The following is a 13,065-nucleotide window of genomic DNA, read 5'->3' as shown; positions in this document are numbered from 1 at the left end:
ACTCTGAATTTACTTCCCATCTTCCATATTATTGTTGTACCTCATTTCATATTCCCCTAAATTATCAGTGTCATTGCCACTGTGTTGTTGAAATTATTATTTATTTAAATTTGCCACCACTATTTTACCAATTCCTGTAATACTTTTTCCTTTTTCATATATTTCTTTTGCTTCTGCTCTTTCATTGAGTGTGACTAGCAAGTGCGCTCAGATTTTATATGAGTAAAAATACCTTTTTGCCCCTTAAGTGTTGAGAAATAGCCTAGCTAAGCATATAATTATGCTCGGGGAGTTATTTTTTACAACCCTGATAAATGTTATTCTATTTTCTTCTGAAATGTCTTGCTGTCAAGAAATCTGCTGCCAAATCATTATTTCTTTTCGGTTTTCTTTGGTATGTTTTCATTTTCTCTTTGTCTTTGATGCTTTGCAGTTTTAGTCTATTTTTCTATGTATAGTGTGCTTTCATTTATACTTTGTCACCTGGCACATTAATAAGAACAGAAAGATTATTTCTCTTTTTGGTGGTTTCAAAAAGTTTTGGAGAGAGATTTTCTTTCTCCCAATCTCTCCATTCATTCCTAGGAGAACCTTTATTAGATCTATGAAGAATCTCCCCATCCTGTATTCTGATTCTTGATTTCTCTTTAATATTTTCTATATTTCTATTATTTCTTGGGTTCTGGGTAATTTTCTAAAATCTGTCTTCCAGTTCTCAAATTCTCTCTTCAACTGCCTAGAGCATAACTTAATCTTTGATATATAAATATATTCATCTCTATCTGTATACACATCTATCTCTGTGTGTGTGTATATATATATTTTTCCTAGGACCATATTTTCCATTTCTCAAGGTTTTACTTAATCGTTTGGCAAATCTTCTTTTCTACCACCTTCAGCTTTTGTGTAATTATCTCTGTTTTTCCCTTGAAATGATTTAAGCAATATATTTGGTTGAGAAATCTCAACTTAATGAGTATTAAGCATGAAACAGTTTTGTTTGTCCAATAACTAAAACCAACCAGGTTAAACTCTATTTAGGCCTATAGTTGGCTTTTTAAACAGCATTTCAGTCTGATAGCATCTGTTTTCATTTACTTTTAGTTATTAAAATTTAGTCTGATAAATTTTGATCTCATACTTTATTAAAATCTTCCACCAATTTAATCTTGTGGGTTCAGTAATTTATACACAGATGAAGTGAGAAAAAAAAAATGAGCTTACGGTTCCTTTATCTCAATTTCTGGATAATAATCTTCTAATTTTGGTATATGGGAGGATATGGAAAGAAAAACGCACCCTTTATCTGATCTTCTTTTCTTGGCTGGGTGCAATTGCTATTAACATTTTGTTAACACCCACACACATCTGTGATGATGTGTCTGTTTTCACCAGACTCTGTAGGGTATCACTACTGATCTGGTTTGTTCTCTTTAGTCTTGTGTTTTGATGGAGAGCCCAGTTGGCCTTGTTCATATGAACTTTGAACCTGAAAAAATATTTCCTGAGCATACGTGATAACCTTGGAGACTTCAACAGGAATTTCAGGCTGACTATTGCCAGTAGCCTTATAACACGGTGAAAGTCAAACCCTTATTACTCAGGCTTTTGTGATATCCTGGAGTCTTACCCACCGAGTCCCAAACCAGCCTGTGGGCACCGGCAGGTCCCATATTGTAACTCTTAGGAATGAGGAACGTAAAAGAGTTGTCCTTGATTCCTTTTTGTCCATACCAGCAGTTCAATAGGGCATACATGTCAGCCATTCCCTTCTAAATATTCACACACACTTGAAGAACAGTGCTCTTTTATATCTTGTGAAGGAAAGGGACCAGATGAGTTTCCTCTAAATATCCTCATAAAAAGGCAAAAAAGAATTGCCTAACTTTTCAAATTCACCTCTTTTTTTGTTCCCATGGTCCCTGCCCATTAGAGAGAGGCCTCTCTCTCTCTAATGAGAGCTTGTAGAAACATCTAGCAAAAGTTTTGTGAACACGAAATGTTCTTAAGTATGAATTCTGGTTCTTAGTCTCAAGAAAAGTAGATCCTACTGACAAATTTTATCACCAAGCTAAACTTATTAAATGTAAAATTCTTTGAATGAATCTCTTATCTCTTATCACAATGGATGGATTCTACTATTTGTTACAACTATTAACTCCCTCTAAAATAGTGAGTTTTATCATGTGATTTGTAATTTTGTGTTTGTGAGCTCATCTATAGTAGGAATTGTAGTTTACTGGAAGTTCCTTCTGTGCTAGGTTATTGGAGAATCCTTAAAAGTCTTCTGTTTGTCTCTACCACACTCTGAGAGATGTTATGTTCTATCCTCATGTGTGATATAAACTTGGGTTTCACTTTCTTATGTGTGAATACTTATTTTCCATTCAAAATCCAAAGGATTCTCAGCTTTCTTGCTAATTTCTTACACTCCAATGGATGGGGATTTTTTAGTTCTTGTTTCCAGGATAGGTGACACCCAGCTTTATGCTTTTCATCTCTCTGGAACGCATGAGACCATTACGTCTTTTCCCATAGGAAATTTGTTTTGAATACCCTAGCTCTTATGTTCTGATATGGCAGTATTTTTGTTAAGCTTAGTTTCCCAATATTTACTGTTTATACTACCTGAGGACTTTTCATACTTCTTTTATAAATCAGCTATGAATTTGAAATACGTTTTAAATACTGTTTCTAGAGGAGCTTGGTGGCCTACAGTCCATGGGCTCCCAGAGTCAGACTCAAGTGAAGCAAGTTAGCACACACGCATCATTTTAATATGACCAAAGCAGGTTGTGGGAAGGGATTACCAAATCAGCTCCATTTACCATTTTTAATGGAAGTCTCTTTTTTCTCTTGTACTTTTTTCAAAGCCACTTTGAATTTGGTGATTTCAAAGTAATGTTAAGTTCCAAACTGTTAAGCTTAACAATTATTCCAAGTGGCTTTTAGCTCCAATTCAGGCTGCAAGACTATATTTTATTTTGCAGAGGTGACCTGTAAAGTCAGTACATTCAGCTTCTCCAGCTGTGTCCTTCAGATGCATTCAGGACACAAGAGGCCATCTATCCTGATGGTTAAATCAGCAAGGTAGTTCATTACCTCAATCTGCAACAAAGTTAATAAGACACATTACCAATCGCATCTCCTTATCTTCAAAGCTCTAAAGTACACTTGGGTATTTAAGGGGATATTTATATTTTCCCACTGGGATATTTGCCCAGAAGGAAGACAGCCTGTAGTCCAGCAGGAGCTGGAAATGACCCAGATTTAAGATTTCTATCACTTTTTAAAGCAAAATACTTAATTTCACTTCCTGTGATAAACTGTACATGAATTACCAGGCAAGAATTGGTAGGCTGACAAAGCAGTTTAGACTGATCCTTTTCATCAGTTACAGAGAGACAGTGTTCTCCATAATTTTCAAGAGCTGAGAGAAAAAGTAAAAATATGGAAAATCTGATAGAATTTTTCATTTCTCTTAGGATAAAATGTCCTTCTTACACTTTATTTTTGATGATGGCAAAGGGGTAGCAGGGCAGGTGATAGTGATTGCAGTCGTAGATTTATACACTTGCCCAGTATTTACAATATCAAGGCTAATGGAAAATGACTGTTAAAATATTCTTTTTCTCTAATGCATCTTCCTACTTTTTAACAGCAGACATAACCTTAATCCAGAAAATGGTCTTTGTTATCTATCTGCTTAAAAAGGGTTTTATCACACACATGTGGATGCCTCAACAATATGCTACTCAAATTTGTTTGTTTTGAGGGTTATAGAAAGTGGTAAGCTGTAATATATTGTTTACTAGGGCTTACTTTTTGCCCAGTGTTTTTGTGTCTGGGCCTTATCCATAAGGTTATCCTTGAAGTTTTCATTTTCACTTCTATATTATCTGTGTAAGTGTGATACATGAAACAACAGACTGGTTCCAAATAGGAAAAGGAGTATGTCAAGGCTGTATATTGTCACCCTGCTTATTTAACTTGTATGCAGAGTACATCATAAGAAGCGCTGGGCAGGAAGAAGCACAAGCTGGAATCAAGATTGCCGGGAGAAATATCAATAACCTCAGATATGCAGATGACACCACCCTTATGGCAGAAAGTGAGGAAGAACTAAAGAGCCTGTTAATGAAAGTGAAAGATGAGAGTGAAAAAGTTGGCTTAAAGCTCAACATTCAGAAAACTAAGATTATGGCATCTGGTCCCATCACTTCATGGGAAATAGATGGGGAAACAGTGGAAACAGTGTCAGACTTTTTTTTGGGGGGGGGCTCCAAAATCACTGCAGATGGTGGTTGCAGCCATGAAATTAAAAGATGCTTACTCCTTGGAAGGAAAGTTATGACCAACTTAGATAGCATATACAAAAGCAGAGACATTACTTTGTCAACAAAGGTCCGTCTAGTCAAGGCTATGGTTTTTCCAGTGGTCATGCATGGATGTGAGAGTTGGACTGTGAAGAAAGCTGAGTGCCAAAGAATTGATGCTTTTGAACTGTGGTCTTAGAGAACACTCCTGAGAGTCCCTTGGACTGCAAGGAGATTGAACCAGTCCATTCTAAAGGAGATCAGTCCTGGGTGTTCATTGGAAGGAATGATGCTAAAGCTGAAACTACATACTTTGACCATCTCATGGGAAGAGTTGACTCATTGGAAAAGACCCTGATGCTGGGAGAGATTGGGGGCAGGAGGAGAAGGGGATGACAGAGGATGAGATGGCTGGATGGCATCACCTACTTGATGGACATGAATTTGAGTAAACTCCGGAAGTTGGTGATGGACAGGGAGGCCTGGCATGCTGCAATTCATGGGGTCACAAAGAGTTGGACACAACTGAGTAACTGAACTGAACTGAAGTATGATATGGTATATGTATACATTTTTTTGCCACTGGACATTAAGGCTCTTTTCCTCATTTTTAAATTTTGTTTATTACAAAAAGTACTGAAGTGGGTGTTCTTGTAACCTTCTTTGTTTTCCATGCAAACCAGTTTCTCTGAAGATGTGTATCAAAGAGTGGAGTTGTTGAGTTGCTACGTATGTGAATATTTACCTTACTGGGAATAAAAAATTGTTTTCCAAAATGGCCATTCTACTATACACACCCACCACCAATAAATCCAAATGTGTGTTAATCTCCTCTCACAATTGAAATGGTCAAATTAAGCATTTCTGTTAATCAAAATAATAAATATTTCATTGTAATACTGATATATATATAGTCTCCTAGTTACTAATGAGTCTGAACATATTTGTAAATATTTATCATACACATGTATCTTTTTCTTTCCAATACTAGTTTAGGATTTTATTTCATATTTCTATTAGGTTATTTGTTTATCTTTTAACTGACGTGGAATTCCTTTTGTATTCTTACTCATCTATTACTAATTTTGCAATTGTTTTCTTCAAGTTGAGACTGTTTTTCAATTTTTTCCTCATGTCTTGATGAATAGAAAGTTTTAATTCTAGTGTTAGTAAGTTTATTTATCTCTTTCTGTCTTAGATATACTTCCCCATCACAAGGTCAAAAATATTCTTTATTTTCTGGTAGCAGTCTTAAAATTTTGCTTTTTCATGTATAACTCTTTTTGAATATTAATTATTTTTTACTGTATATCAAGTCATTTAAAAATACTTATATCTTTGAGATAGCTTGATTTCATGTTTCTACTAATATACCATTAGGAAATAATTTGAAATAAGGATGGTCATGATGGACCCTTCATGATGATGGTCACCACATATATATAATAGAAAACAAAACTAAAAGTAGTCTCCCTTTACAGTAAGTGCTGATTTTTAAGGAAACCAAACTATAGTCACTTAAGTAAAACAGTGAATTTTTATTTAGACTATATCTTCTTAGTAGTATGGAAAAGATTATAACATACAATGTTAAAAAAGACACTATAGTTAAATCTGTACTTTTAACTGTCTAGGTGTTTATATATGATACAATTTAAAGGAGGTCAGAGAAAAGTGGTAGTAGCTGATGTGCTGCGATGTTAGGTTTATATGTGCAGTTTTATGCATGCTCTTATTTTTGTATTTCCCAGTCTATAATGTTGATGATTTTTTTATTTAAAAAAGTAAATCACTGAATCTTGAATTTATTCATGTAATAAAATTTTTCCTTAATGATTTATAATTATAAATGTATTAGATGCTCAAAATGACTAGCTGCATTTTCAATGATCAAATTGAAATGAAGCAAAGGAGAGATGAAAGGTGTAAAATATGTTTTATTTTTAGAAGTTTTAAAAATGGAAATACCAGAGTCACACATTCACTTTGCTATCAAAATATTTCATCCATGATCTTCATTTCTTTCACAGGAAGTTTGGGCATGTTGGCATGAGTTATTGTCATACTTAGAAAAGGCAAATAAGTGGCTAAATGAAGTAGAATTGAAACTTAAGACTACTGAAAATATTCCTGGTGGAGCTGAGGAAATCTCCGAGGTGCTCAGTGTAAGTAGTGAATTAATATAATTATGATAATTGATATGCATTATTGAAAGATGTCAAGAACCAAATAGGAAATAAACTCAAAGAAAACCACACAAAGATTAGAGTTGCTATGCCTTCCCGAGCCCTAGCACTTGGGAGGGAACCTTTGATTCTACTATGAACCTTCCAGTCTAAAGGTTTTAAAGAAGATTTAAATAACCTCTTACAAAGGACATTTGCCTTTTGCTATATCACTAAGTTCTATGTTGACATTTTGTTTTACCTATTTAAATCTACTACAGACCTGCAGATACAGATTGAATGCACAATTTTGCTCCATTGGAATAGAGCTAAACAGGATGATAATGTAAAACATTTCCAGCTTAACAACTACCATCACTGAATTGGAGCATATTTTTACATTATTTAAAAATCATAAATTTATAACTTTCAGAATGTTTCAAGGTATGAAATAGGTATGCTTTGTTATTGGAAATATATCTTTAAAATGTTCATACCTTTTAGTTATATATAGAATGTTAGTACATTTTCAGATTTTCCTTTGGAGATCTTTAAGAAGTAAAATTTAAAGGAGTTTGCATGTATAAGCTTTGACTTATGTGAATTTCTGACAGTCATTCATGTCCTATCCATTTTATTGTGCTTTTGGATAATCCTTTAAATGTAATGAATATGTAGTTTTAGTCTATTAATACATACTGTGTATAGAGCCATTTGTAGTGCAGCCCCTTTGTAAACCCGCTAAAACAAGGTACAGAAATAAAATGTTAAGAAAATGTAAAAAGTTTTTGACTGAATAGAATTGGAATCCTATACATTGCAGCATAAACCTGGGCATGATTATATCCAACTTCATTTTCTCAAGAGAATTATAAAACTTTGAGGTATCAAAAAATAACGAGACAGGACCAGGTCTCAAACACTACAGACAGACTTTGTCCCTGTCTTATTCAGAGATGTTCAATGACCAAACATTGATTGTGAAGCATCTTCCAAAAGAGATGAGACAAAATTGCAAACTTACACATTAGTAAAAGAATCACGGCCAGAACAAAGGATGTGATCATGCACTTATCATACTAAATCAACAGATAGAAGCACCTCATCCTTGTTCTTATTGCCTCCCAGTCCAAAGATGGCTACTTTACCTCTAAGCCATGTATGTGGAAAAGTGTGAAGGGCAAAGGGATTTATTCAAAAGATATTGTGACTTTTTTTTTTAATGTGGGAAGGGAAATTCTGCTCTTGAATGTCTATATTGTCAGAATCATGTCACTTGGCTGTCACTAACTGTGAGAGAAGTTGGGAAATTGAGTGTCTTATCCTCCAGGTTTTAGAGTAGAGTTTCAGAGAAGCAGGTGGCCATGAATCACTTCTTATGTACCCTATTCCATAGTTCTGCCACAAGCCCTTGAAAATTCACACGGAGCAGCATCATAGCTTTAAAGTAACAATGATCTTTCAGGTTTGTTATCCCAGTTGAATATTGGTTTAGGTTGTTTATAACTTAATTATATGCAAATCAGAAGATACTGAGCATTTTGGATTAATTCAGTGAATTTAGAAAAAGAAGAGATGTAGTAATTATTGCAAATTTATTTCAGTCGCTTGAAAATTTGATGCAACATTCAGAGGATAACCCGAATCAGATTCGCATATTGGCACAGACCCTAACAGATGGCGGAGTCATGGATGAACTGATCAATGAAGAACTCGAGACATTTAATTCTCGTTGGAGAGAACTACATGAAGAGGTATGGCAGGTGAAGTGAAAAAAAAAAAAAATCTCAAAATTAATTTGCATAAATGTCTAGCAAATACCTTCATGCATCTTAGGCAAAATGAGGAATACTTTAAATATTAGTTCAGCTTCCTGGTTGTAGAAACTTTTAAGTGCTAGACATGGCTGAAATAGTTACATGTGTGTTATATCAATTTATCTTACAAAACCTTTATAAACTATGGATTTTAATAGGAATCTTGAAAGAGACCAAGTATAGTAACATGCTCAGATCTTCAAATGAGTAAATAGTTAATCTGGTGTTCAAAATCATGTCTTATCCGACCACAGTTCTTTTTCCCTCTGCAAGATTAACCAATGTGTATAGGCATCGTCACACATCTATTTCTCTCTCGCTCTTCAAACATGTGCACACATGGTTGTTATGTCCATATGTAATCTGTTAATAATACAGGTGATTTTATTAGTCCCCAAGATATGGGACATTGTTTATTCCCAAATAATATGAGTTTTTATTTATATATAACAGAGGGCTTTTCATATTTAAAATTAATGCACATGGTATGAGTTTTTCCAAGTCAAAATTGAAAAAATAATAACATATTTCTCTGAATTAAACAATGTTTTGCATACACTCTCCTAAACCAGGAATGGATTATTTGTCAAGAAGGAAAAAACACCTCATAATGCGGTTTAGTTTCATATCCAATTGCTAAGTGCATTTATAATATGTGAGATGCTGTTTGAAGGTTTGATAATAAGAGAAAGTTCCTCTGTTTCACTACTTATAGACACTGATTAATTAAGCAAAAGTATATTGATTTTTTTAGTGTGTTCTAAGTTATAAAAATAAAACATCCTTATAGGATGCAAAATGTTGCATAAAAAGTGATTACAGAGGATTAGAGGACATAGAAAAGGACACAGATATATGTGGGTCAGCACTGGAAGGTATTGGGGGTAGCTTTCCTAGAGAAGATTGGTTGTAAACTACATTTTTTAATTAGAATAGGAGACAGCCAAATAGGCAGTTGTAGGAGGGCAATTACAGACAGGTGGCCACGAGCACATACAGAAAACTTGAAATATTTGGTTGTACTAGAACACACAGTGCAAATGGGGGTATGGCTGAAAGTGAGCCTGAATAAGCAGGCATCAGTGAAGTTGCTCAGGGAGCTCTGTGCTTCACAAAAAGTCTGGTCTACAACCAGGCACTTAACCATGCACGGAGGGAACCACTGAAGGGTTTAATATATGAGAGGGAAGGAGAAGAGAGGTGCCATCCTCATATTACATAACTTCTGCAAAGCCTATGGAGAGTGGAGTGGAGGTTAAGAGATAGGGAGACCGTAGGTAGAGAGACCAAGTAAGAAGTGGTATTTTAGCTCAGTTGAAGGCAAGGCCGATGGTGACAGGTAGAAAGAAAATGCAAAATCCAGGAAAGTATCTAGGTTTCTTCTGATTTAGGTGATGGATTATCTGGTGTTTTTCAGAAAGAACTTTGAGAAAGTAAGGAAAAAAACTAGTTTGAAGGTAAAAGATCATATGTCATTTTTTTGCCCCCATTGAGCCAAGTATGCATGCTTCAGTTTGATAGTAACAAGAAGCAAACCCTGAGTTGAGACCTTAGGTACTGGCAGTTTATTTGGGAGGTGATACCAAGAAAGGCAAGTGAGCACATGGGGAGAATGGAGAATGAAAGTTTAGAAGGCTGATATAGGATGCTTTTATGAGTGAGTTTCCACTGTGAGTTACTGGGCTCAGTCCCACTGGGAGCTTTAAAGAAATCATGTAGCAAACCAGTGTCACAGAGCACACTTAGAATTGTCCCACTGGGCTAATGGAGACTGGAACATTTATTCACCCATTTTCCTCCCTTTGTGTTGGAGGGTTGCCCTTGGGTGCATAAAATCCCAGTACTTCTGGGCTGCCTAGAGCCATAAAATTGAGAAATACGGGAGTTTAAGGTGGGAATCTAGCAGTGTGTGCATGTACTGGTCACCAAATCTTCAGGTGAACTCACAGATCTGAGCTTAGCGTGTTATATGGCAGAACAGCAACAAAATCTGTTGCAGTACTTATGGAGTACCCAGGTGGGGATTTTCCCTAATCCATAAAAGAGAGATGCACAGTACTGAAGTTAAAGAGAGTGATTTAAACAAGTTACAAAGATGGGGAATTTTTCAGGCTACATACTGATTAAAACTATAGAGTTCAGGAGATCACCCCAGATAAGCCAAGATTTTAAAAAAAAAAAAACAAACATAGAATTTTGGAGTTACATCCCACATCAAATTTTCAGCTGAGGAAACAGTGTTTACAGAGGAAAAAAAATGATCAAAGAGTTAAGAGGAGACACAAGTTAAAACCAGGGTGTCTCATGTGTTTGTCAGCCATTTGTATGTCTTCTTTGGAGAAATGTCTATTTAGGTCCCACTTTTTGATTGGATAGTTTGTTTTCTGGTATTGAGCTTCATGAGATGTCTGTATGTTTTAGAGATTAATCTTTTGTCATTTGTTTCCTTTTCCAATGTTTTCTCCCATTCTGAGGGTTGTCTTTTTGTCTTGTTTATGGTTTCCTTTGATGTCCCATAGCTTTTAAATTTAATTGGGTTTCATTTGTTGATATTTGTTTTATTTTCATTACTCTAGGGATAGCTCAAAAAGATTCTAGTGCAATTTATGTCAAAGTGTTTACCTGTGTTTTCCTTTAAGCATTTTATAATGTCTGGCCTTACATTCAGGTCTTTAATCCATTTTGAGTTAATTTTTGTGTATGGTATTAGGGAGTATTCTCTGAATCTTTAAAAGCCGTAATTTTCCTTTTTTTTTTTTTTTTGGCTAAAGAAAGGCAGTTTTTTTTCCTGTTAATAAACAAAGTGCTCTTTCATTTGAAGATGAGCCTTAGCCTATTTTCTTCTCAATTAAAATGCCTATGTCAGAGTTTTGTGGGTTTTTTTATTGCCTACCTAATGTTTCTTAGAACTGCAATTATGCAGAGCAAAGGTAATATTCAGTTGCCTGTTAAATCAATCAAACAGCCAGAGTTTTTATTGCCTATGAATATTTAAAAGAGATATGCTAGATCCTATTCCTAATTTCGGAGTGTGACTTTGCATTCAAATAAGTAATAAATTATCCCCATTCCTTGAAAAGGCATCTTTCACTCTTCATAATCATATGGCACTACATTTTCAACTCACAGTAATGATTTAAGAAATGGTTAGCAAACCAGGAGACACTTCCAAAAATGGTACCAAGTAATCCAATTTTTCCCATTTATTACAGAGTAACAAAGCTACAGAAGGGACTTCCCTTGTAGCTCAGTTAGTAAAGAATCTGCCTGCAATGCAGGAGAGATCCGGATTTGATTCTTGGGTCGAAAAGATCCTCTGGAGTAGGAAATGGCAACCCACTCCAGTATTCTTGCCTGGAGCATCCCATGGACAGATGAACCTGGCAGGCTACAGCCCATGGGGTCACAAGAGTTGGACATGACTTAGCAACTAAACCACCACCACCAAGCTACAGATGTGTTATCAATATAGCAAAATGTATTATATGATAATAGCAGTAGTAGTAGAATTGTTACAAAGGCTCAGGCACTGCTCTAAATGTCTGACGTGCATTTTCTCACGTGTTATCTCAATAACTTATATTTATAAAGTCTTCTATATTTACATTTTATAGAAATGGAAAGGGTATCAAAGACTACAACACTATTATGCTTAGACCCAACTCTTTACTCTTAGAACCCAGACACATGACTGGTTGACCATACTAACTTCAATCTCAGTGAACTTTTCCTTATATTAAAAATAAAAGCTGCTTGGTAAGAAGTAAATATTGCAAATAACTGGTTTTCTAATTTCTTAGGAAATCATACATTATGAGTTTAAAAATATTAAGGATGATTAATTTAAAATATTTGAGTATGAAATATTAAAAGCAAACATATTCAGAAGTCCAAAGCCTTTACCAGTTCTCTTGATTAGTGATTATTTCATCTTTCTTATATATTGTTAATATCTCCAGTTCTAATCTTCTTAAAGTCATCTATAAGTTTTTCACCTATCATTAAATAGCAGACACTAAAAGAGAAGAAGCAAAATCTCAATTGGTTGTTTCTGCTTTAGTAGTAATGCTGAAGATAGGCAGCATGAGGGTCTCATTAATTGCTCCAGTAATTATGACTTTGAATTGGTCATTCAGTGTCGCATCTTCCTTAGCAGAGGTAGAGAAGAATAGACAAATACTGATTGAAGGAAAACTATGAAGTAACCCAGGGGAGTAAGTGACTCTATATTAGTCATGAGGTCAAAACTATTATTGGAAAGCCATTTGTCTAATAGAAGAATGTGCTTTATGATTTTGTCAATATGTTTACTTCTTAGAAAATATCAATGTATAATAATATAAGTAGTAAAAGTCATCATTTATTGAGGGCACATTTATGTCAGTCCTTGTGGTGTGCAGTTATGAATGGTATTAAACTTAATCCCCACATTATTTTTATGAGGTAGATTTGATTAACTCCACATGCATTGAGACAAGACTGACTTTCATTCCCAAGGATAAGACAGATTCAGTTTTCTAAAATGCCCTGTGCAAAACATCAAGATGCTGGGAAATTTCAAATAACTATACTTTTAAATGTGTTCTCTCTTGATGGGAAGTATAAGCAAACCTTTAAAGGCCAGGATGACCCAGAGAGATGTTATGGGGAGGGAGGTGGGAGGCGGTTTCATATTTGGGAACGCATGTATACCTGTGGTGGATTCATGTCAATGTATGGCAAAACCAATACAGTACTGTAAAGTAAAATAAAGTAAAAAAATACATA

General features: G+C 34.9%; 1 protein-coding gene across 9 annotated transcripts in view; it reads left to right on the top strand.

Moving 5' to 3' along the window:
• The window catches only part of DMD (dystrophin), a 2,668,835-nt gene that overhangs the window by 1,257,001 nt on the left and 1,398,769 nt on the right, over positions 1 to 13,065 (top strand). For all 9 annotated transcript variants that reach the window (XM_060407875.1, XM_060407877.1, XM_060407874.1 and 6 more), the window contains 2 exons: positions 6,347 to 6,481; positions 8,086 to 8,235. In XM_060407875.1, coding sequence (XP_060263858.1) covers positions 6,347 to 6,481; positions 8,086 to 8,235 — 285 coding nt within the window. The remainder of the gene's footprint in view (positions 1 to 6,346; positions 6,482 to 8,085; positions 8,236 to 13,065) is intronic.

The sequence above is a fragment of the Ovis aries genome, chromosome X (genome assembly GCF_016772045.2).
Source record: "Ovis aries strain OAR_USU_Benz2616 breed Rambouillet chromosome X, ARS-UI_Ramb_v3.0, whole genome shotgun sequence".
In the NCBI taxonomy this organism is placed as follows: domain Eukaryota; kingdom Metazoa; phylum Chordata; class Mammalia; order Artiodactyla; family Bovidae; genus Ovis; species Ovis aries.
Note: the sequence above shows the minus strand (reverse complement) of the source record. Positions and strands in the feature narration are given on the sequence as shown.